The sequence below is a fragment of the Echiichthys vipera genome (genome assembly GCF_963691815.1).
Source record: "Echiichthys vipera genome assembly, chromosome: 6".
In the NCBI taxonomy this organism is placed as follows: domain Eukaryota; kingdom Metazoa; phylum Chordata; class Actinopteri; order Perciformes; family Trachinidae; genus Echiichthys; species Echiichthys vipera.
Genome location: NC_139831.1, coordinates 16083078 through 16106469, shown reverse-complemented (window position 1 = coordinate 16106469; position 23392 = coordinate 16083078). Strand labels below are relative to the sequence as shown.

Sequence of the window (23392 nt, the reverse complement as noted above, 5' to 3'; positions counted from 1 at the left end):
GAGAGTGACAGAGAAGGGGGGGTGTATGGAGAAATGTGCTTCATAGGTAATTCACCATGGCAAAAATACAGGAATAATATGAGCTAGAAATTTCACAATGACATTTGACCACATTTACAGATGACGTGGACACTTTGACCAAAGAATGAGCCACACCATAAAATGACTTAAGACATTTTAATAGTTCTGTGTAGCAAACAGAATGAATATGTGCATTATTCTGTATACATAGAGCAAAAACAAAAAAAGTCTCCATTCAAATACATTAAAATAATCAACCGTAAAAATTCACATAGAAAAAATCTCTTTAAAAAAAATGAATGAACAAAAGGAATGATTCAAATTAGAAAACAACAAATATTCCAGTGATGTTCGGGCATCCTTTTCGTTTGTTTGAAATCTTTCTCTCCTTAATGTTGAAAACAGTTATCTGGATCTGGTATGCACAATCACCTGGCACTGTCCACCTGAACAGATGTGCAGAATAATAAAACAGCAGTTGTATCTCTGGTTTAACTACAACTACGACATATTTTGTGCTTGAGCAGGCGCAGAAGTTTATGGGGTTTTGCACCTAATTATTCCCAGTGTTACTGGATTAAGATGCAGCGCTATCACTTGATAAGAACTAGGCTCTCTGCACCTACTGTACTTGAAGAACCTTGTATAAGTGCCAAATCCTCCATATCAAAAGATATTCTGATGTTTATGGTAGACGTTATATAAACGCTGGTGCTGATGAAATACTGAACTTTCGGAGCTCAGTTGCAGGCAAAATTAAGCACTGATCTTAAACCAGCGAGTTGATAAAGACCGCTGTAGTCCACCCAGTAGTTTTTTACATCCTGAGGCTGGCTGGGTGTCAGGGCTGGAGCACACTACAGTATTGTGTTTGCATAGTTTAAATATTGCATGGAGCAGATGACATCCTCTCTCAGGATTCTTGTCAGATATTACACATCATGGCAACATGCAGGCTGACGGCTACTGCATACAAATAAAAGCAAGGCCAGACATCCAGCAACTACTGATGCAGTTCAGTAGGAGGGAAAGTGGTCACACACACACACACAGTTTTTGGGCAGTTTTCCAGTGTGCTATATCCTCAACAGAAAGACCACAAAGCTGTTTATGAAACCTAGGATTTATGACAGCATGGTCGGTACCATACAGTAATTACAGACGGCAACACACATGCACACACTCAAACACACACATAGGAAGTTTGGTGTGCACATACAACTAAATATAAGCAGACTCCTCATACACACAAACACACAAGCATGTAAGCTGCTCAGGCTAGCTTTTTTTTATGGAAACACCCTTTTAAAAAGCAAAGTTCTTTTGGTTTAACTGACTGTGGAATAACTTTCTTTCCAACCTATCTCTATTTCCATCTGGGGTTTATAGGAATGCTCATGGATGTAAGCAGGTTTTCTTCATACAACTGCTGTGGGCATGTGTGAAAGCTTAGACACCCTTGTGTAAATGATCCCCATTTTTATGTGAACTCTAACTTATGCATGCGAATCAGTGAACTAAATACCCTCCTCAGTAAAAGAAACTTACTGAAACACCCAGGTGATGATCACTGTTGGAGCGATCCACACAGCAGCCCTGTGCAAACTGTGACTGGACAAAACCTGGGAGTGAAATGACAAGACTTGGTTTTCTATTGGTTGGCACTTTTTTTTCAATAGCACAGGGAACTGATTAACATTTACAAACAGTAACATACAGTATATCAAACAAATACAAAGTAATATGTTTCATAGATTAAAAAAAAACAATGTGAAAAAGCGCAAAGTGGTCTTGGCCTGGATCATCCAGAGAAAACTCTACGAAGCACCTGCAGGATGAGCCAAATTCCAGACATTCCCAGTCTAAACATGGGATTTGGAAATAACCTCAAAAAAAGGGTGGATCCCTCCTGAGTAAGTCTTTGGAACTGCTCAAGGTGCCCTTTTGCGAATGACAGGTGAAATCAAGTGAAACAGACAAAAATATATGACTGGATACTGTACGTGCACACGCTGAAGAAACCAGTTAATTATATTTGACAATGGCAAAGATCCAAAGTTTGATGAGGGACATACAGGGGTTGTGGCTGAGGTGGGAGCCCAGCCCTCATCCTCTGCCACTCCCTGCCCTCACAGAAGACAGTCAATGCTACCTTAAAAGATGGTCGCGTTAAGACGAGGTTCTGGGAAATGCAGGGATTCTTTTCCTGTGAACTAAACTTAGATTGATATTGGCCCCTGGAATGGCTACAAAATATATCTGTGTTCTACTCTGGGTGCCTAATTGGCCCGAGAAGGAGTAGCGTCCAATAACTCCTCTAATGATTCCGCTTCTAATTTAGGCTCTTCCTTCTCCTCTGTCTTTTTCTTCTTAGCCGCTATTTTGCTGGATGAAGGCGTGTCTTCCTGCATCAGCTCTTTGGCCAGGATGTTGGTCACTGCATGACCAGCTCGTCGGTGGTTGGCTGAGAAAGAGAAAGACAGAGTGAGATTAACAAATGAAGAGAACAGTATAATCGAGATGTCACGTTTATATCATAACAAGCCCATGCAGATATGTCAGTGCATGCCATGAAGTGACATATCTGATGTATGTGCATAATAGACGTAAAAAAAGTCACTAAGCCATCAGCATCACATCGGCAGACAGATGCCCAACATTTTAACTGACTGAACAAAGTCACTAGCCTCCGAGAACACCATAGACTTGAGTTTTGAATGATAAAACACAAAATGGATGCTCCCTTTCTTTTCAACATACAGGCATAATCATAACACATAAACAGTTTAATGGTGAGGCTGCCTATGTGTGGATTAGTGTCACATCTGGACCAACTGACAGCTAATGTCCGATTAAACTTAACTTGAAGTGGGAAAAATGAGGGAAAAAAGGGCATAAGAGACATTTTGAGGAAGAGGAAGTGGTACTAATGGGATGGAGGAATGATGAGTGTGTAAAAGGAAGGAGGGAAAGAAGAGGTCAGACGCAGGGTGAGACACCATCAACAGCAGGAAGATTTATGTTGTGGGAAGATTATGGAGGCAGGGATGAATGAAAATGAGACCAACATGGATAAAGAGATTGAGTAAGAGGTAGGAATAAGCTTTAAGGAATGACGGGAGGAAGGAAGTAGACAAATAGTGGATGAAGTGAGGAGAGAGATGCACAGGGACACACAGAGAAAGATTGTGTGACAGATTGTGCCCTGAGGATGCTGCCGTTTTTATTTATTCTACCTGCTTACTCTATTATTTCCTCTCCTCCCACACACACAGACAGACAGGCAGACAGCGAGACAGAGAGAGACACACACACACACACAGACACACAGACACAGACACATACAGCCTTGCCTTTACCCCTCAGTCCCTCCCTCTATCCTTTAACACTCTTCATTCTCCTGCGTAGGAGGACAGCTGTGAAGCAGCGGCCATTTTGAATTATATAGGTCAGTGGGAGATTGTGTTTGCGGTTATGTTATGCCTGGTGTATGTTCAGAACTCAGAGGCTATGAATAAAAGGTTAACATCAGTAAAGCACACATTTGTTAGCATAAACACACACTGATGACATTGATGTAATGTGTTCCTGTTGCTACTGATGAGGGGGGAAAAAACAGATCAATCCAACAACGTCATGATGCAAATCAATAGCAATACACATGCAAATTAACCATGGTGACGCAAACAACAAACCAATATTTGACACATGGTTCTGAGCAAAACAAACACACACAAAAAGACAAGTTACCAGACAGGTCTCCAGAACTAGCTGTGACAGAGACACAATTGAGTCTGGGGAGAAAGGGGAGAAGGAGGATTTGGAGAGTTAACAGTTATGTTCACAGTTGACTTGTCTTCTTGATGTAAGAGCCTCAGCTGGACTGATCAGCACAGACAGCTGGGGTGTCAAATTGTCATTTCACACACACTTTGCTTGGCAGGGCACACAGATCGCTCCTCGTCTCTTATACAACAGCCATACATGGGAATACTTTATCACTCTAAAATATGCCCTCCATACCTATTTCTGTCCCTTTCCCAACCACTCTTCCTCACTCGTAAACCTAATAATTAGAAATGATGCAAATGACCCAAAAAACTGTGATATAGGGTGTGCATCAGTGTGGGTGTTATTCTGTGTGTACTGTGTCGAGCTTGTCCTAAAAAAATCCAACCCGCAGAGAAAAGCTCTTCAAAGGCTGTCAACCCAGCTCCTCTCTTCTCTTATCCTCCTCCACTCCCTCTTGAGAAAGAAGACAGAGAGGAGGAAGAGAGAGGGGGAAGAGAGTCAGGATCAGAGGGCTGTTGCATCGGAGGCAGCATGGGAAAAAGATGAATTTAGACAAAAACCTGCGGATTAAAGTAATGACAGGAAAATTCTCAGAGAAGAACGAATCTTCTCTAGATTTAAATATAGTTAGAATACATAAACTCAGATAGCATCAGAAGCAAATACACTGCCTGACAGACTGGTATCACTGAGCATCAAGTTAACTTTGAATATCCCATTACATAGAAAGCACATCATTAAGGATAAGGATGGCATTATTCTATGTTTGTTATTGCCAACAAATTCCACGAAAAGTCCAAAACGGAAAATGTGAGTCTATCTTTCAAAAGTTCCCCAGGCTTTCTGTGGCCCTCATGTCTCATGGTTTTCTAAAATGAGCCTTACAATTGAGTTGCTAATACAATGTTACTTAAACGGGTGTCAATGGTGCATTTGTTGGGGATTAACTAGTTCGGGCCAAATACATTTTTCATTTTAAAATATCACCAGACACCCTTAAGGGACTACTTTGGGGGAGATCAAAGCTGAAGTTGCAGCTCCAGCAGCAAAGTTACCCTCCACTGGAAACTAAATGGAATCACTTTGCAATATTATCTTTTAGGAGAGATTAACATGAAGAAACAATCTATCGTCTTGACCAATCTAACTGCAAACTGTTGTCCAATGTCTTCTGTGGCCTATTTTAGAACTTGTCCCACACTTGAGACTAAAAATTAGGATCTATCGGCCTCTGTTGCTTTGATTTTGAACACTTAAAATGTGCAAACGAAGTACACAACAAATCTCCGGAGCACCACTTTAACACATGGCACTACAAACAAAGGAAATACTCAGCATGTGAATCCAGAAACTTGTTGTGATGTTGAGTAAATGATCCATGAACATGGCATGAAGCCTGGTGTGTGCAGTGGTAGGAAATGAGATGGCGGGACATACAACAAAGACTGTTTTTGGGTCTGTTTACTGGCAGGCGTGAGGTTGAATGTGTTTGTACACTGAGGGGCAATCAGTGGCATAGAGAGTGAAGTGAAAAGATCATCTGTAACACATTACACTCCGGGAGACTAAATAATGACTGTCTGATGAAGGGAAGAATGCTTTGTTGTACAGTATGTGTCTTTGTGCTGACCTTATGATGGGAAAATACAGAAACAGGAGGATTAGCTGTCATATGTGTGTGGGCAGCTAGACATGAGAAGCTAATAAGAATTATACAGAGAATACCCACTTCCTCTGGGATCACATATAATCCATACCCTGCAATTGAATGAACACACATTCTGCATAGTGTGATGATTACAGTTGAGAAGGAAGCAGCCATTTTTACTCTCTTAGTGCCACGACTAGCACGATGTGTTTGCAGACGTGGGCTGGACCTCCATCAGTGTCATCGGCTTAGAAAGGACTCTTATCGCCCTCCTCAGGCCACACTGCGTAACACACTGTTGCTCTGCACTAGAGAACTGTGGGAAAGAGTGACGTCATCTAGCACCACTATATGCTTGTGTCTGTGGGTTAGTATTGATGTGCAGGCATGCCTTTCATGTAACCAAATGGGTTCAACTGGTGCACATGTGTGGCTCGCTGGCCTGTATTGTCTCAGTGAGTGTTTAGTATGCATGTGACATCACCACTGCTTCAGTAAGGACTTGATTTATGAGAGCTCTCCTATTGGTCTGAATTATCTCCTCCTGTGTGTGTGCCCTTTATGTGTGTTTGTGTGAACATCTGTGACAGCACAGATCTCTATAGGGGTCTTTTTTTAGGAGCAGACCGTCTGCAGATCCAGCGTGTGCCTCTATTGTTGCTATCCCCTTTATCTCAGTTGCTCTGTTGTGATTGGTGCTTTGTCAACTAGTTGCTACTGCGATTGGTTGTTATAGCAAGGGTCGTGACCCAGCAGATGGGTCTATAGTGAGCGTTTAGACACGTCATTCCTCTACACACGAGTGCCCTTAAATTGCTTTACACACACATACATTAGCCTTATGTGCTGTAGCTGAGACAAGTATTCATACAAGAGGACATAGGCAAACTAAAAGTTATTATTTAAAACAGAGAGCCACAGTGTGATAGTGTTTGAAAAACTATGCAAGGTTGTCTGTTCTCTGGAACATAACAAGTCTGTATTGGTATGCAAACATTATGTGTGTCTTTGTATTGGCATGCAAGCATCTGGTGTGTGTGTTTTGTCTGCATGTTTTTAAAGGGGGGTAGACAGCTGAGGATACCCCATGCAGTCTGCTCATTCAACACACACACACACACACACACACACACACACACACACACACACACACACACACACACACACACACACACACACACACACACACACACACACACACACACACACACACACACACACACACACACACACACACACACACACACACACACACACACACACACACACACACACACACACACACACACACACACACACACACACACACACACACACAGCTACATGTCAAAGGTGAGGAGGTATATGGCCTCCACAGCCTCGTGGCTTTCCATTCAGTCACAATGCCATGACACAATAAGCACGGCAACACACTCAATAGGCCCTTAGTAGTCCTTTAAAACAGAGATGGTGACGTTTGCAGTCGCCACAGCTGTGAGGAGAGGAAAGAAACAGAAAGGGAAGGGAATGACACACTTCACGTAATAGACAAAAACATGCACAACAGCGGTCACACCAAAGGAAAAAAATAATAAAATAACAAATGTATGTGCTGACCAAATGGTAGATATAAAAATGTTGGAGTGTAAGGATACACAGTCTTACTATCCATAAGCCAAATAATGCGTCTATAATATATTTCAAAGTTATAACAAGTGTTCATTTGTGCTTTGCAGAGAGAGAGAAAGTACCGTTAATGAAGAGTAAATAATGTGGTCATAGAAAGTTGGTAAAAGTTATAGTTCTGACAATTTCAAGCTGTGATGGTGTTCATTTTATGATACCAGCACTGAGCAAGCATGGCGTTTCACAATATGTCACACAACTTACACCCTCTTATGTTGACATTACTTGTAAATATATTTGCAACAGTTTGTGATTGTACACATTCTTCAGTAACCAATATGCTGGTAATATGTGACACAAGACTATCGACAGATGTTCTTAGATGAAACTGTAATGTGATCAACAGGCAACAGCTCAGATGTATGGGGATGAGAAAGATTATGGAGTATCTTTCACACCCTTTAGTTATAATGACATTCCACTTTCATTTGAAATTTCTACACACCCATGTTCCAGTGTAGGGAAGCTGATCTGATAAGATGTTATATGCTGCAGGAGCTTGATGCATAAATTAGGATTTGATTCAAAACTAACCAGTTTCCCTGAACATACTTTACCTCACATTATATTTACATAAGCATGCTTTAAGAACCACGCCAAAATGATCATTACCAAAATCTAATTTTCATTCAGCTTTTACAGCTCTGTATCACTTATTTTTGTTTCTGTTCTTTCTGAGTCTTTCCAATACTTTCAAACTCATAAATAGGAAGCTATGGGCAGCACCTTAAGGCAGCAATATTCTTCTACCAGGTCAAAAATGGGTCAGAAAGCCTGAGTGATAACTCTGGCCAGTGGTTTATGCAGCAAAAGCTGATGAAATTAGTTTATGCATAGTTTTACTTTTCTGGAACTAACAATAATATGTTGCCACCTGAGTCGTGTTAGAGGGTTGAAAAAAAGGTAAAGGTAAATCCCTGTGTATCATGTGGACATAAAGTACGAGCTTCACTGGTGTTGGAATATCTGAAGCACCTGTTTAAATGTATGGCTTCATTGTGATTTTATATTCCCACTCTTTTGCTTATTTACAGGTCATTCAAGGGGATTAACCTGTTCAGTTATTATGAAACAGTATAACACAATAGTTCAAATCAATTGTACTTTAACAGCATAGACAATTAATTAGAATGAGATTACATGAGGAACTGGTTCAACTGGCCTCAGGGCTAGTGATATCACGTATATCACGATCAGTGAGGGAGGGAGAAATGAGGAAACATCTCATGCCACTTTTATGACATTCAAACGCATCTACCTCTGTTTAGACACAACAGCATATACACAGCAACATCTTTCCCATAAATAGGTCATATTTTTGAGCTGACCATTTCAAAACAAAATACTTTTTCTTAGAGCTGTGGTTCCTTGATATTGTGTTGTATACATATACAACAGACACCGAACAAATTAAGTCAGATTTTTCCTTCTAAATCTCTTCATCCAATTTTCTGTCCAGAATGCATGATGTAAAAATACCCTGCATAAATATGAGCCAGATAGAGGAGTATTTTAGTCTTCTCATATAGGCTGCCTGTGGCCCCACTGGGGCCAGATATGTATCAGTAGAGCCAAAGTCAGGATGTGTCTCCTCCTACTTCAGCTCCACTAAATTAAGACCTCTGACTCAACCCACCAGTCTGTTGTGTGGGTGACAGACTTCCTGGGTGTACGAAGCAGTGTGCAACTGGAAAAGAGCGGTATTTAAACCTAAGTGATGGAAATATAAACTCTTTAAAAAAGCTTAGATTGCCTACAAACCACAGCAGGGCTTCACACCCTCCACATAAGCCACAGAAAACCCTGAACTTTGGCAAAAGAAAATAAAAATGACAAGACGGAGGGAAAACATCAGACAGGGAGGAGGCACTTAGCAGAGATGTGATACATGCAGCCACTTTTATTTTCCTTCTTTCTTACCACAGACAAGTGTGCATAGGGAGGAATGCTCTCTCTCCCTTGAACACACACACACACACGTTAAGGTATTTCCTGTTTGGAGTATGAGGTGGCCAAACAGTATAGTGGGCCCCATTTTCTCTCATACAGTGTACCTTTCCTCCACTCCAGCTACTCCCATTTCCTCCTTTCACTGTTGTCTCGGTCAGTTTTGTGGTGATGAGCCTGAGCAGTTTGTGATTAAAGAAAGTTTGCTACACTCACTGTAGCGATGTTCTCAGTGTGACTTAGTGAACCACTGAAGACCACTCCATGTTTAATAGCTATGGACCATTATTGGTAACAGGTTATATAAATGCATTTTGTGACTGAATGAAAAAAAGAAGGAAAGATGAAAGACACAGACAAAGACATAAAAAGAGTGTGGTATACCCTCCAGCTCTGTGCTATTCCACTCTGGAGCACCGCTTCACATCTGGCTTCTATTGAGGGAGGTATTGGGTTGCACACACTCTACCCCGGCCTCTCTTATGTGTGAATACTCAACTCACACACACAGGCTCTCTCAGTTAACTGGCACAGGACACTTTCCCACTCACATAGTTACACACAAGTCTCCAACAACAACAACACAAGGTATCAAATTACAAAGTTACAATCCTAACAGCCCACAAAGCCTCGTGGTCATTTGTATGGTTTTACCAGGAGTTATTATTCACAAAGTGTGGTATATGTACAATTCTGATAACAGGAAACAATAAGGAGGAAGAAAGGTACACTGAATGTAACTAGATTGGGCAGTGGGACACAGCAGAATAAGTAGCTAACCAGATTATTGCCCTGTCTCTATGAGCTTACAGACTGAACAACATGGCCTGTATGAAAATCAATACAGACTGGAGTTGTGGTCATGAGAATGTCCTTACATACAGGACATGGTCGCATGGCTGGCACAGTAATGACAAAATCATCATTCAACATCATTCCATTGTTTTAGTTTCAAAACAAAATGGAAAGTTTTGATACTATAGATTTATGAGATATTTTCATGTGCATTTACAGTGAGTTAGGGTTTCCAGACCTATCATAAAACCATTTCTATTCCCAGCGTAGGTGCTCTGGAGGTAAGGCTGTACCAAATAATTCAAAGCTTCATTCATAACGTTGGCATTCAAATATTTAATCAACATTCAAATGCTACGCAGCTCGTTTTCTTTCTTTTTATGCACATCTATTCAGTCTGTTTAAACCTGGTATTTCTGTTGCAGATAAAGAGTAGACTACACTACTGTACTATTATTACTATTTCAATACTATCTGTAGAATTAACATTCCTGTGGTGGCTATGTAGGATTGTTTTCGATTCATGAACGATGGAGTTAACTGCTGTAGCAACTCTCATAGCGGCATGGAGTGAGGAACAGGGACCACAGGGAGACAGATAACAAGGGTGGGGCAAGAAGGGGCTGAGCAAATCAATACTCTGCCTGCACCTCAACAATGAAATATGATTTTAATCATTTAAAAAAAAAAAAAAAAAAAATAGAAATTCCATATGGCACATGGGAGAAAGAAGTACATGGGAGCAAGTTACTACTCCTGTGTTAGTGTGACATAAATAAAATATGAAAATAGACATCACATCTTTCACATCTTCTTGTTTTGTCTCCTTGTGTGGAAGGGGACTCTTCATACAGCTGTCAGATGCTCAAACATGTTTTGCGTATTGTTCCTATTCACTGATACCATTTCCTTAAACTTTCTACGCACTCTAGTTTATCCTCCCTAGCTCTATATTCATATTCCTCTTATATTTTCCTATTAAACAACCACACCCTCACCAGTTGTTCCTCTCTAAAGGATCGTGCTGCCCACACCAACCTCTTGGCACTCTCACGTTTCTTGTGTTCTTGTGCCAGCTATTGGTGGAAATGGCTTCCCCCCCTGTAACGCTGGCCAGAGTATACAACCACAATCCACTGTCTCTGAGCCATGCAACAGATGGAACAGAGACATGGGGAACACAATCAGATCTGTTGTGTGTTGACGGAAACAGAGACGAAGAGAGATGGAACAAATGCGTCTCAAATGCTACATATTTCAATACACACCGCAAATGTGACAGACAAGACGCTTTTAAACATCTGCATGCTTCCCCAGGATTTGCAGCTCTGCTTGTGTATGAGTACCTGCTTGCCGTGGTCCTCTCTTTCTCCTGAAAGCAGCGCCAGACTGCAACGCCTCCAACAGGCCATCCATGATGCCAGTTTCATCACCCTCTGTAAAGAGAACATCAAAATATCAGCAATGCATCAATCAACTCTGGATTCAAACAACATGCAGAGTCACATTTGAACCTTTATTTATGCCACACACACACCACTCCATCGCAACCATGTTATTTAAAATCAATACAACCCTAACATATGCTCTAATTTACTTTCCCGACAACAGGGGAGTGATTGGTGGTTTATCTCTAAACCCTCATCCTATTGCTGTTTCTCTCAGACACGCCAACACACACGTGGGCAGGGAGGTCATCTACTAGCCACGTGGGCAAACTAGCTACATTAACCCAGATAGGCAGTGACCCAGTTAAGATACTGTCTCTGCTAGGGGCTTCAGACTTCACTTTCAGGGAGGAAATCTCCGTATAAACATTATAATACTACCGAATGAATGAGTAATTGTTATTTACAGTTTGGATTTGTGTGTGTACAGGTACAGGTTGTATGGTTGGTGTTGTTCTTTGTTTGTTTACATCCACATTGTTTAACTGGTGGTCATAAATCAGGGGATTTGAGAATAGGGGGTTACTTTGTGGCAATGTTTCTGTGGGTAAAAGTGTGTGACTGTTGTCATGATTGTTTTGTGGGCAACTCAGCGTTAGGGCAGACTGTTTTAATTATTTCTTTGAACCTGAATAGAGACAGAAGGGTCTGGAAAAGGGGTAGTGAGGTTGGGGGTTAAAGGTTTATGTCGTCACTCCCCCAACCCCCAACCCCCCTCCCACACACACACACACACACACACACACACACACACACACACACACACACACACACACACACACACACACACACACACACACACACACACACACACACACACACACACACACACACACACACACACACACACACACACACACACACACACACACACACACACACACACACACACACACACACACACACACACACACACATCTAATCCTTCAGTAAGCCATGGAGCAGATGTCCTGTGGTCTCATCTGTCACGTCAGAGAAAGTCTCTTTCACACACTTCACAGGCCTTCCGCAGCTCACATACACCCCTCAATGTCCATGTACTGGAACTGCACGGATCAGAATGATGTAGGCCATGTTTTTATCCTTCCGGGAAAACACATTTCCACTCACACTAATCACATGGTTGGCTTAAACTGCTGGTGGAAGCACACAGACACACAAACCTATTTGTGAGTTTGTACTGGAGGCAATAGAGGGACCAAACAATGACCTGGTTGTGTATAAAACAGGCTTATTGATGACAGAATGAACTAAAACTAGAATTGTCCTAGGGCCATTGTATTGCATTATACATACAGCTCAATATTGTTGTTGTGTCCGGCCTTGGGCAAAACTATTTCAGAAATCCATAAATGAGGCTTCTTTATAAAAGCTTTGGTTTGTTTGTGATTAGCAATAGGGCTAATAATAGGGGAAAAATCCCACTTGTTGATAATCATGTGCTCTTGTTAATTCACATGATGTTGCTGTGGAACAGATATCTAGATATTTGTGTTATTACTGAAAATCTATACAAAATCAATATTGAATTGGCCTCAAAAAGGTGGCACAAGCATGCACACACAGAACTATAGTGCATGGTACGCAAGTAAGAACATAAGATTAATTATTGTAACAGCATTACACACACACAGTCACGCACGCACGCGCACACGCACACGCACACGCACACACACACACACACACACACACACACACACACACACACACACACACACACACACACACACACACACACACACACACACACACACACACACACACACACACACACACACACACACACACACACACACACACACACACACACACACACACACACACACACACACACACACACACACACACACACACACACACACCATCTTGTGTGGAGCAGTAGCACCCCTAATGGACGTTCACACAATAACAGAAAAGGACAAGAGAGGAGTAATAACAAATACAGAAACAAAAACCGAGAAAGGAAAAATACTGAGAAACAAATAAAGCATTCAAGCGGGTTGGATGCAGGATTTCTATATTCCTAATGTGTCAGGATCGTGCCCCTCTATCACAGTGGACTGGAGTGAGGCAAGTTACCCAGGCTTATCCCACCCAATAATCTGTTTTACCATGTGCTTTTCTCCTCTTCTCTTCTTACCCCCTTAACTAAGAGACAACAACACAGTCTAATCCTCAAGAGAGCATCTGCTGCCCTACTCTCCTCTTTTCTTCCCCCTCCCCCATGCTACTGCCTCACTTGCTCTCTGTGTAGAGCACGAGCATTCCTAGTGGCAGTTCCCATACCAGCAGAATCGCTGTGGGTGTGTCAACCACACATGCGCACACATCCTTTGCCACATACATAAAAGCTCACAGAATCTTTTACAGACAGTACTGACACCTAGCTGTGGAAATAAGAAAGAGTCAGTTGCTAAGTAGTCTGGCATGTTTCCAAAGATGAGTGTATGACAGCCAGGGATGGATTTTTCATTACAGTAGTAGTCAGTATTTATCAGATCAAATTAGAGCAAAGATCTTCCTTAAGGCACATTTAGTGAATGTGGACTTTTGAGTGTGGCAGTCTGGTACCTTGAATCCTGAACTTCCATGTATCATAGAGGCAAATAAAGCAAAGTAATAACACTTAATTATGAGATAATCTCATGATGAATTAAGTAGTAATCTACGAAGAATCTCAGAAGGACCAGTTATTCACAATAACTACTATCACATGCTTGGCACACATGCAAAGTGAGGCTCCACTGAGTGAGCGATCCTCTGTCTGAGTCACACTGAAATGACAAGGTCACATGCAAACACAGACTGACCTTCCAGAGTTTAACCAACAATTACGATACTATGTTTCCAAAGAGACAGACAGTGAGAAAGAGGAACATTCATGAGATAGTGAGGGTATGTGAGTAGATAGGTGGGGAATCGAAAGAAAAAAGGGAACAAGGTAAAGTGTAGCTGCTGAAAACAACCTTGATGATGGTTATAAACAAATACAGAACAAAGACCAGGTGTGTTTATGCTGAATTTGTGTGTGGTTAAATTTAAATGGGAGGGGGGGTATTGAATGACTCTGGGCTACAGGGGCAGTCAAATATGCCACCTGTATGTAAATGATCTCTAGGCCACTAGTTCACACACATCTTTGAAGCACTATTATGTTCCATTCGCACGTCTCTAGAGGCTGAACATGAAATTTGACTACCTTATTTCCACCACAAAATGTCTGTTCCACACTTTAAACACAGAGACAAAATATTCCAAGTGGAGCTTTGGTGCTTGCTGTGTTTTTAAGTGCCCTTTAAATGAAGACAGGGGGAGGGAAAGGAATAAAAAAGAGGGAGTAATGGAACAAAAAGCAAGCGAGAGGAGAAGCCAGCTGGAACATGGAGCTCCAAGAGAAAGGCCAGAGAGACTTTTTGTAAAAGAGGTTCACACACACACACACACATGCACACGCAGGCACGCACGCACGCACGCACACACGCGCACACACACACACACACACAAACCCCTTTTTTGGCCAAAACAAGGGTTATCCTACAAATGGGCAAAGCCCAACAGAAACATTCACAAGAAAAAAGAAATGCAACTCTGTAACACACACATACATACACATATACACAGAGTGCACTATGGCTGTAGAACATTTTGTAGGGTCCAGGAAAACTTGACTGGAGCCAGAGAGTAGAGGAATGTACTAAAACTAGGTCACAGCCTAAGAGAAGAGGAGAAAAAGTGCCTGTGCATAAATGTGTCTGCGAGGCAGGATTTGAGTGTTAACTGTGTGTATACAAGGATGAGCGAGTGAGAATGTGTGTGTGTTACACAGGACAATATGCTGCTAGCATTTTTTGAAGTCTTAAAGAATCCCATAGAAGACTAAAAATATGTTTTTGGTGATAAAGAGATTTAGGCGACCTCTTAGTTCTCTTTAAAGGAAGAAAATCCCCCGTTCGCCACAGGAGAAAAAAAGAGGTCATCCTCCTTGTCTTCACTTTCTGTGGAGCTTATTGTTACTTGCATACTTCAAAACACAGGTCATCAATATTAGATTAACTCTGGTCTATAAATACGGATGGGTTGTTTACACACACACACACACACACACACACACACACACACACACACACACGCACGCACGCACACACACAAATATTTCACAAAAGCGTGGACTCTGACTGCCCCCAGCTGGAATCTGAGGGAAATACAGAGTGTTTCTCTCTTTCACTTAAACACAGACAAAAAGGTAAGATCCAGTAGTAGTGACCTGCGTTGATGTCAAGGAGCTGGTTCTTCTTGAGTTTCTCCTCCTTCTCCTTCTCTGCCTTTTCCCTGGCCAGCTTGGCCCTCTTGATCTTCTCTTCAGCCTCCTTTCTCTTCTGATTCTCCTTCACTGCTTGCTGGTGGGGAAACAAATAGCAAAGGATATCAGACAGTGTATGTATGCACATTAAGTTTGTTATTTGTTATATGTTGTTTGTGTTTGATGTGAAAAAGTACAGGAGGGATTCTTAAAACACAATTCAACAAGGCGGATGTGTGATGAATCTGATGGTTGTCTGTGTGTGTAAACATAACTTCACAACCAGTGGATGGCAGTTATACACAGTAACTGGTAAAACAAGTTACCTCCAGCGGGCGCCATCCTTAACAGCACATTTACAGTTGATGTATCAACTCACAATATCATGGAGTCAATCTCGTTTATTGTTATGTGAAACAGGTGTTGAGCCTTTTTTCTCTTCCTGGTTGACATTTATCTTTCATCTACCTACTACTGACTCCATTTGTGTGTGTGCCTTTGTACTGTGCGGTTTGTGTAAGGGTTTGATTTGCAGGTAAGTTAGTTCATTCACATGTACAAAAACACACCTGGAACATGTTTTTAAAGGTGTTGAGGTCCCCGAAGAATTCCTCTATGGAGATTTTTTTCGGGTCAAAGACAAAGTACTCTCCAAGGTCGATATATTGCTTCTCCATATTCTTATGCAGCAGATCCAGCTTCTCATGCTGCTCATGGGCACTACCCACAAAGCTGTGGAAACGTGGTGTTAAGGAATATAGAATATGTATCGTTGCATTTAACAAGACATAAAACTAATAATATATGATGACAAGATCTTTGGCTTGAATTTAGTTTAAACAAAGTAATATTAAATATGTAACTGAATAAAGAGGATATGGACATCTTCTCAACAAACATGTCCTTGTCATTTTGTGGCGGAGGGAACGTTTCCAGATCTTTTTCCAGGTTCTTGATCTGACGACCCATCGAATCAAGGTTCTTCTGAAGTGTCTCTGCAGAAACTGCAGGGAAAACATTAATGAGCACCTACACACATGGCTAATAAATTATTGTTGACTTTCTCATATGACTATAGCAATGACAGCAAAGTAAATAAATTAGATGAATGAATGGTTGTCAGGGATGATACTTTTTAGTGATGGAGTATAGAAATCACATGTCCCAAGTACCTCTGCTGGCCTTTTCCACATGGATGAGCTCGTCCGTAAAGCTCATGACCTCATGATACTGCTCCTGGCACAGATCAGCGACGAAATGGAGCAGTGTCTGCTTCAGATCAGCTGTTTTGGTATCACGCAACTGGTTGGGAGAAGGATTGATTCAAAAACATTTAATTTCTGGATGTGCTGTCAGTGTTTACAGATATGTGCAAATGGCTGTAGTGTGCACCTAAGATTAGGGGCTTCTAAGCTCCAGCATTTATGCACTCACGTCCTGTTACCTATTCTTCATTATGAAAGATAAAAATACAGTAAAATGAACAGTGTAGACATCACTGTCTTAACACTAACTTGTTATATCATCACTGTACTGATGAAGGGGTTATGAGGCCATCTGTTAGTGTTTATATATGTATTATATGTACTAGATAACTAAAGCTAATATTGAAAAGGGTAAGGGGAAACCATCTGCATAATGTAAATGTGTTTTTATGTTGGTCAAGTGTATAAAAAGTGGAATAATAGGGCAGAGGAACAGATTTTGCTTATGTTGAGAGACTATAATTCAGTGTTGAATATAAGACCTGGACAGTAAATTGATTTTGTGTTTTCTGTCCCTGCGATTACGCTGCAGGTAGGGCACTGTTAAGGTGAACGCTTTACTCTTATGGGGCCCAGTTTTATGTAATTTACTATACGTCAGGGGTAAGCAAAGGTAAGATTAAAGGACTGTGTATACACCTCACTTTACCTTGCACAGGTATGAAATGGAGAAGCCGAATGCCTTTCCATTGCGGGAGCCAGAATTCATATAGTTCCCGACGAGGAGGATGATCTCTAGGAGCTTTGTGAAACTCTGGCTTTTAGTGAGCTCCTCACATGCTGCTGTCACAGACACCACATCTGGCTTTATGTTGTTCAGCTGCTCCTCAAACTGCAGCTTGAACAGGATGGCCTGAAGCCGTGGCAGCAGCCGCTTCACACCGGACATCTGGGGAGAAAAAACAAGGACCCATTCCTAGTATGATTGCTTCCACATAGATTGTGTGTGTGTGTGCGCGCGTGTGCGTGTGCGTGTGTGTGTGTGTGTGTGTGTGTGTGTGTGTGTGTGTGAAGGGGATTTTGTTCATTACTCACATCTTTCACAGTTCAACAAAGCAGTCTGTGTTTTACAGCATGACGATTTTCTGTGTCTAATATACTGACGGTAAGGATATCAATTCTAAGATTTTCTATGCCTCATTTGCCATTAAACTGATTTCCCCGCTATGTGTGTGGTTAGTCATGTCCAAGTCAGCTGGGAATTATACCAGACAATACACCGACAAAATATAAGGAAGTTGTTTTGTGTGTTTTCCTTTGTGTGTGTATACGTTTGCTCACCACTACTCCAAACTGCTCGGCCTCAGCCAAGTCATCGTATTCATCCTTCATCTCTCCGAGGACACTCAGCTGCTCCGTTGATGGCAGTAGTTTAATCAAGTTCTACGTGGTAATGAGAGCAAAACATACATCACTATCAGTATCTGGAGACACTTATGCTTACTATTCATGGCTGATAGTATACTGTGAGAGAAAACATGAATGGCAGCATGCACGCAGAACCTGGTATACCAGGCTAACATTAGGGTAAACCTAAGCTCTGTATAGTACCTGAACCATGGACTCTGTGATGACCTTCTCATTGACCTCCAAGATTGCGATCTTGATCTCCTCATAAGGAAGTCGGAATGATCCCAGGAAAATAGCTGTATGAGCAAAGACAGTGAACAGCATTTATTAAAAATACAATAAAGATTCAGTTGAACACGCTTTATTGTTGGCATTTCAATGAAGGTGTTCCCTGAATGCATTTAAAGAGCAGTGTCACTGGTGTGGGGGTATTAGGCTTTGAGATGGTAACAGACTTACAAAGATTCTGGGAACACTTAGGGTCAACAACCTTCAGCTCCTTCACCTTCTTCTTCTGCGTCTGCTTCTTTTCGTCTCCGCCATCTTGCTCCTTTTTGGCTGGAGAGGTTGATAGAGAGATGGGGAGGGAGGTGGAAATATTCAGAGAATGACAGAAGAAAGAAGATACTGTTAGAAAAAGCATTTCTTGGTAGCATTCTTAATGCGAGATGACTAGCATAGCTGGATATGAATGGAAATGATATTGGGAAGGAGGACAGTGGTAAATTCAGTGGGTTCCGTAAGAGAGAGAAGTGGATAAAAGGGATGGATAGAGGGCCTATTTGATGGCTATAAAAACTGACAGACTTGGCCTTCACTTTTTCCATTCCCTACCAACTGTATGGTGTCATGGAGGTGTTTGGATTATTGTATCAGTGGCCTTTGGTATGATGGAACTGCTATGAAGTAGCTGTAACACTGGGGGAAAGACATGCTTGGTGTGTAAGGGCCTGGTAAATACAGTCAGACGTTTGTCAGCTGTAAGGCATTTCAAGTTTGCAATCAGCTAACACACATGCTTACAGGGTATTCAGCATTCTATCCCACGCACGTAGAAACACTTCATGAAAACTTGTTCTGACAAGGTCAGGATTGAAACTGAGCATGTGTCAGTATGTGGGGGTGAACGTCTACTGGATGACAATTAGGAGTGAAAGATGAACAAGAATGGGTTTGACCACATGACAGCCCTCTGTGCACAGGCAGTTCAGGTCAGCAAAGTAATGGATGTCACAACTATTTCTGCCAATATTATACAACCACTGATACTCAACATTCATGTGAAAAGTGCTGAAATCATTAGTTGATCAGCAACAAAAATGTCACTGACAAAACTGATGTTTAACTGTTTAATCATTGAACAGGTAAGTATACCAAACATATACTGCTTGCAAATATAAGGTGTTTATTTTATTTATATTATAAAGGAAATGCCTTTTCAACTGTTTGACGTGTTTTTGAACATTTCAAAGACAAAATCTGAATATGTCAGTACCACAACTGTTTCCATTTACCCAGTTTCAAAAGAAAAGAAACAGTGGCCACAAGCATTTCTCACCCACCTAGCACTTTATATAGGCAATAGTTTGATAAACAGTTGAGGACCTATTTTGCCCACTTTTTTCCAGTTTGTCTTTAGGTTTTGTCTAATTCTCTATGTGGCCTTGTTTGAGTATTATCTTTGTAAAGACCAGACAGTCACAGGACGCAAGAACCACTGTCTGGAAAACATCCAGGGAGATTGTTGGTACAGCAGTTACAGTATAAGTATGCCTTGTCATTGTGACTGAAACACACAAACAAACAATACAAAACAAATTCAGCCGGTGTGCTGAGAAGCCCACCTGTTTCCACTGTCCGGCGATGTCCTTGTGTGATGACATAAAAAGCTAAGATTAAGTGTCTCACTTCAACAGACACAGTTATGTGAACTGAAACTACTGTAACCACTGTAAAATAAAGACTAGATGTTGTAGAGACAGACTTACTTACGGCTGCTTAATTACCTATATTCATTATCTATTGTAATTTAGGTTTACCTAGCCCCCAGCTGTACTGCATGTGGCCTTATTTATTCCCTTCCACACAGTCGTTCCAGCATATTCACACAATCTGTCCACGTTCAACAACAGTATGTCCCATTCAAACAGCAACACTGTAAGTATTCTCCACACAGACAGAGACAGCCACTACGGCATAACAACTCATTCATTCATCTGTCCATCCTCCCATATGTCCAGTCAAACAGTGCTTTGTCTCTATGTGAGAGGCCAATCAGTCGGATAGTCTGCTAACGAGTCCAGGCCTCTTAACGAGCTCACCATCTCTCCATTTAGAAGACACACGAACACACTCAACAATCAAACAGTCAGTGGACTGTGGCCTCAGTGAGTCCCATTGTTTTAATTTAATTTCACTAATAACTTATAATATACTGCACCCTTTTGTAAATATACATTTTAAACACTTTTAAAAGCATTTTGTTTTCACGCTATTTGCCAGCTGATGCCTCCTGACTTTGTGTTCCTGTTTCTATTTTGATTTTATTTATTGTTTTGATATGTGTATGGGAGAAGACATACACAATTATATTGTACTAAGTATAATGACAATAAAGAGAATTCTGATCTCTATGAAACTCCTCTGGAGAATCTACAATCACCTAAATCTATAGTTTGACTCAAACCGTAGGGCAATCTGATCTGTTGGAAGTCTTCTTCACACCAGTATAATCGGCTGTGTATATCACTACCGTGAATCAGTAATACTGTTGTGTGTCCAACACTCCAGCCAGCCTGAGAGCAGGAAACCACAGCAGGAAGCAAACTATTTCACACACACACACACACACACACGCACACACACACACACGGTAGGAACATCCATCACGACATTTGAGAGGAAACGACATAAATATCTTCACACAAACACAGCTGACAGTTTAGGAAGAGACTCAAAGGAAGCGACAAACATCTACAAATAAACACCTTAGGACAGTCAGAGACACAAACAGGGAGACTGATAATTACCATAAAGAATCCCCTTTTTAAAGAAAGTGGTAATGAGAAAATTAGGGAGCTAATACATCTAAAGATAACAGTGAGAGAAATAAAGAGATCAAAATATCAGTAAAGGCTCTACCTGGTTAAAACTGTGTACACATAAATGTGACAATACTGACTTGTACAAAGACAGACAAGTACACATACTACAGCACAGATGAACATCTCTTCTCAATAGTATATAATCTCAAGGATTTGGCAATCCAGTTAGTCCGGGACAAGACTAGCGACCTAGTGACAGCATTATGTCACTGGGTCAGTGTGTGCCTGTGTGTATCTCATAGAGATGGAGAGCCGGGGAGCGAGCATGTGTGTGCATCCTGCTATAATACAGTGCCAGCTGCGCTCCAGCCAATGGCATCAGGCGTAGCTATGTTGACATCATAGCTGATTCATAAAATGGGGTCTGGTGTGCAGATTGTAAAATGGCTGCTCTGTGGTTTTTCCACATGCACAGCCGGCTCACTTCATTTATAAGCCGATGGCACCTCTAGTGGTGGCTATGGAGCACTGCACCATGTTACACTTAGTCATTGTGGGGGAGGAAAGGAGATGACAGAAGCACAACACATGTGTGACTACACGCACAAAAACATACCAACACACTAGTGGAGCGCTGACATCTTAACATCCAAATGTTTTATTGTCCCAGCTGCCTTTTTGTTATACCATCACACAAAGAACACACACACACACACACACACACACACACACACACACACACACACACACACACACACACACACACACACACACACACACACACACACACACACACACACACACACACACACACACACACACACACACACACACACACACACACACACACACACACACACACACACACCATCATCATCATCATCATCATCATCAACCATCATCATCATCATCATCTCAGTGCCAAGCAGCTGTTGGTGAGATGAGGGGGGGTTGTTCCAGGAAAGTGTGTGTGTGTGTGTGTCATGAAAGAAAAACTAAATTCTTCCATTGCTGACTTCTGTTTTTAATTAAGTGGAAAGGGAGAAAAAAGCAGAAAAGTGGAGGGGGAGAGGAGGCGATAGAGGGGTTCACAGAATCATGAGAAGCCAAGTCATGCAGAGGTCTCTGTCAATATATAACCAAGTGTGTGCGTGCATGAGTGTATGTCTCTATCCACACAAAGAGGAGTCTGTTCATCAGTCAGCAGACCTGAGTGAGCCCCCCCCCCCCTTTCTATTCCCTTCCTCTGTCATTCCCTCACTCCTTAAAAGGAGAAAATGTGTGGTGGAGAAGGTGATGGGTAGCCAGGCTTGGAGAAAGAAATGAAAAACACAAAGACAGACAGACAAAACAGGAAAAACTGTTTAGCACACTCTCATCCCTGACCACTCTGAACTATATCCTCAACTCAAAGAATAGTTCCACGCCTCTCCCAGAAAGCTCTTTTCAATCTCTTCTCCTGTCTTTTCATGTGGTGTATTCATCTTCTCATCACCACTCCCTGCTTGTGGAGAGCTGCAGTTTATTTTTAACCCACTAAAAGCTTTCAGATGATGTGCTCTATTGTATATATGTGGCGCCAAATGTGTTTTTCATGGGCCCTCTGGTGGCAAGATAGGAGAAAAGCACAACATTAACTTTATATAACTTCAAACTAACTTTTTTCCATTCGGCATTCCAGGGCTGTAGATTGTCTAAACTGGAACAGAGGAGATGGTTTTAAGTTTCAACATCAATATCTCGGGGGTGAGCAGTTCTTTGGAAGGGGTTGCTGAGATTGCCCAATTGAAAGAACCACATAGAGACACAAACAAATCTTTTGCCAGCTTTTTAACATCAACATAGATCAAACACATTTCAGGGAAACTTGTGTTTTTGGTTTTAGAAGGTTTACTTTAATGCTAAAGTATAAGTGATACATGGGGATTGAGACAAAGAAAAAAAGAAAGGGAGGGGGGGCATTAAGTTCTTTGTCCAAACTAAACAGAAGGCCAAAACTGTGGCAGACAGAAGGACAGCTGTAGCCTTGGTCCCTTTAAACTTTAAATGTCCAACATTCTGTCACTCTCTATATAAGAGTGTGCGTGTGTGTTACAATGTAAGCAACTTTGACAGAA

The 23392-nt window shown here is 41.5% G+C and overlaps 1 protein-coding gene across 1 annotated transcript; it reads right to left on the bottom strand.

Moving 5' to 3' along the window:
* Positions 1–192: 192 nt before the first annotated feature.
* On the bottom strand, positions 193–20292 carry LOC310947984 (protein diaphanous homolog 1-like; the record flags this gene model as incomplete). The annotated part of the gene is made up of 11 exons (XM_083914975.1): positions 193–2485; positions 11215–11304; positions 15581–15713; positions 16186–16351; positions 16497–16620; positions 16789–16918; positions 17531–17770; positions 18163–18264; positions 18433–18527; positions 18691–18858; positions 20271–20292. 11 exons carry the CDS (start codon positions 20290–20292, stop codon positions 2301–2303), a joined length of 1455 nt encoding a protein of 484 aa, XP_083771101.1. The 3' UTR covers positions 193–2300.
* Between the last annotated feature and the right edge of the window lie 3100 nt (positions 20293–23392).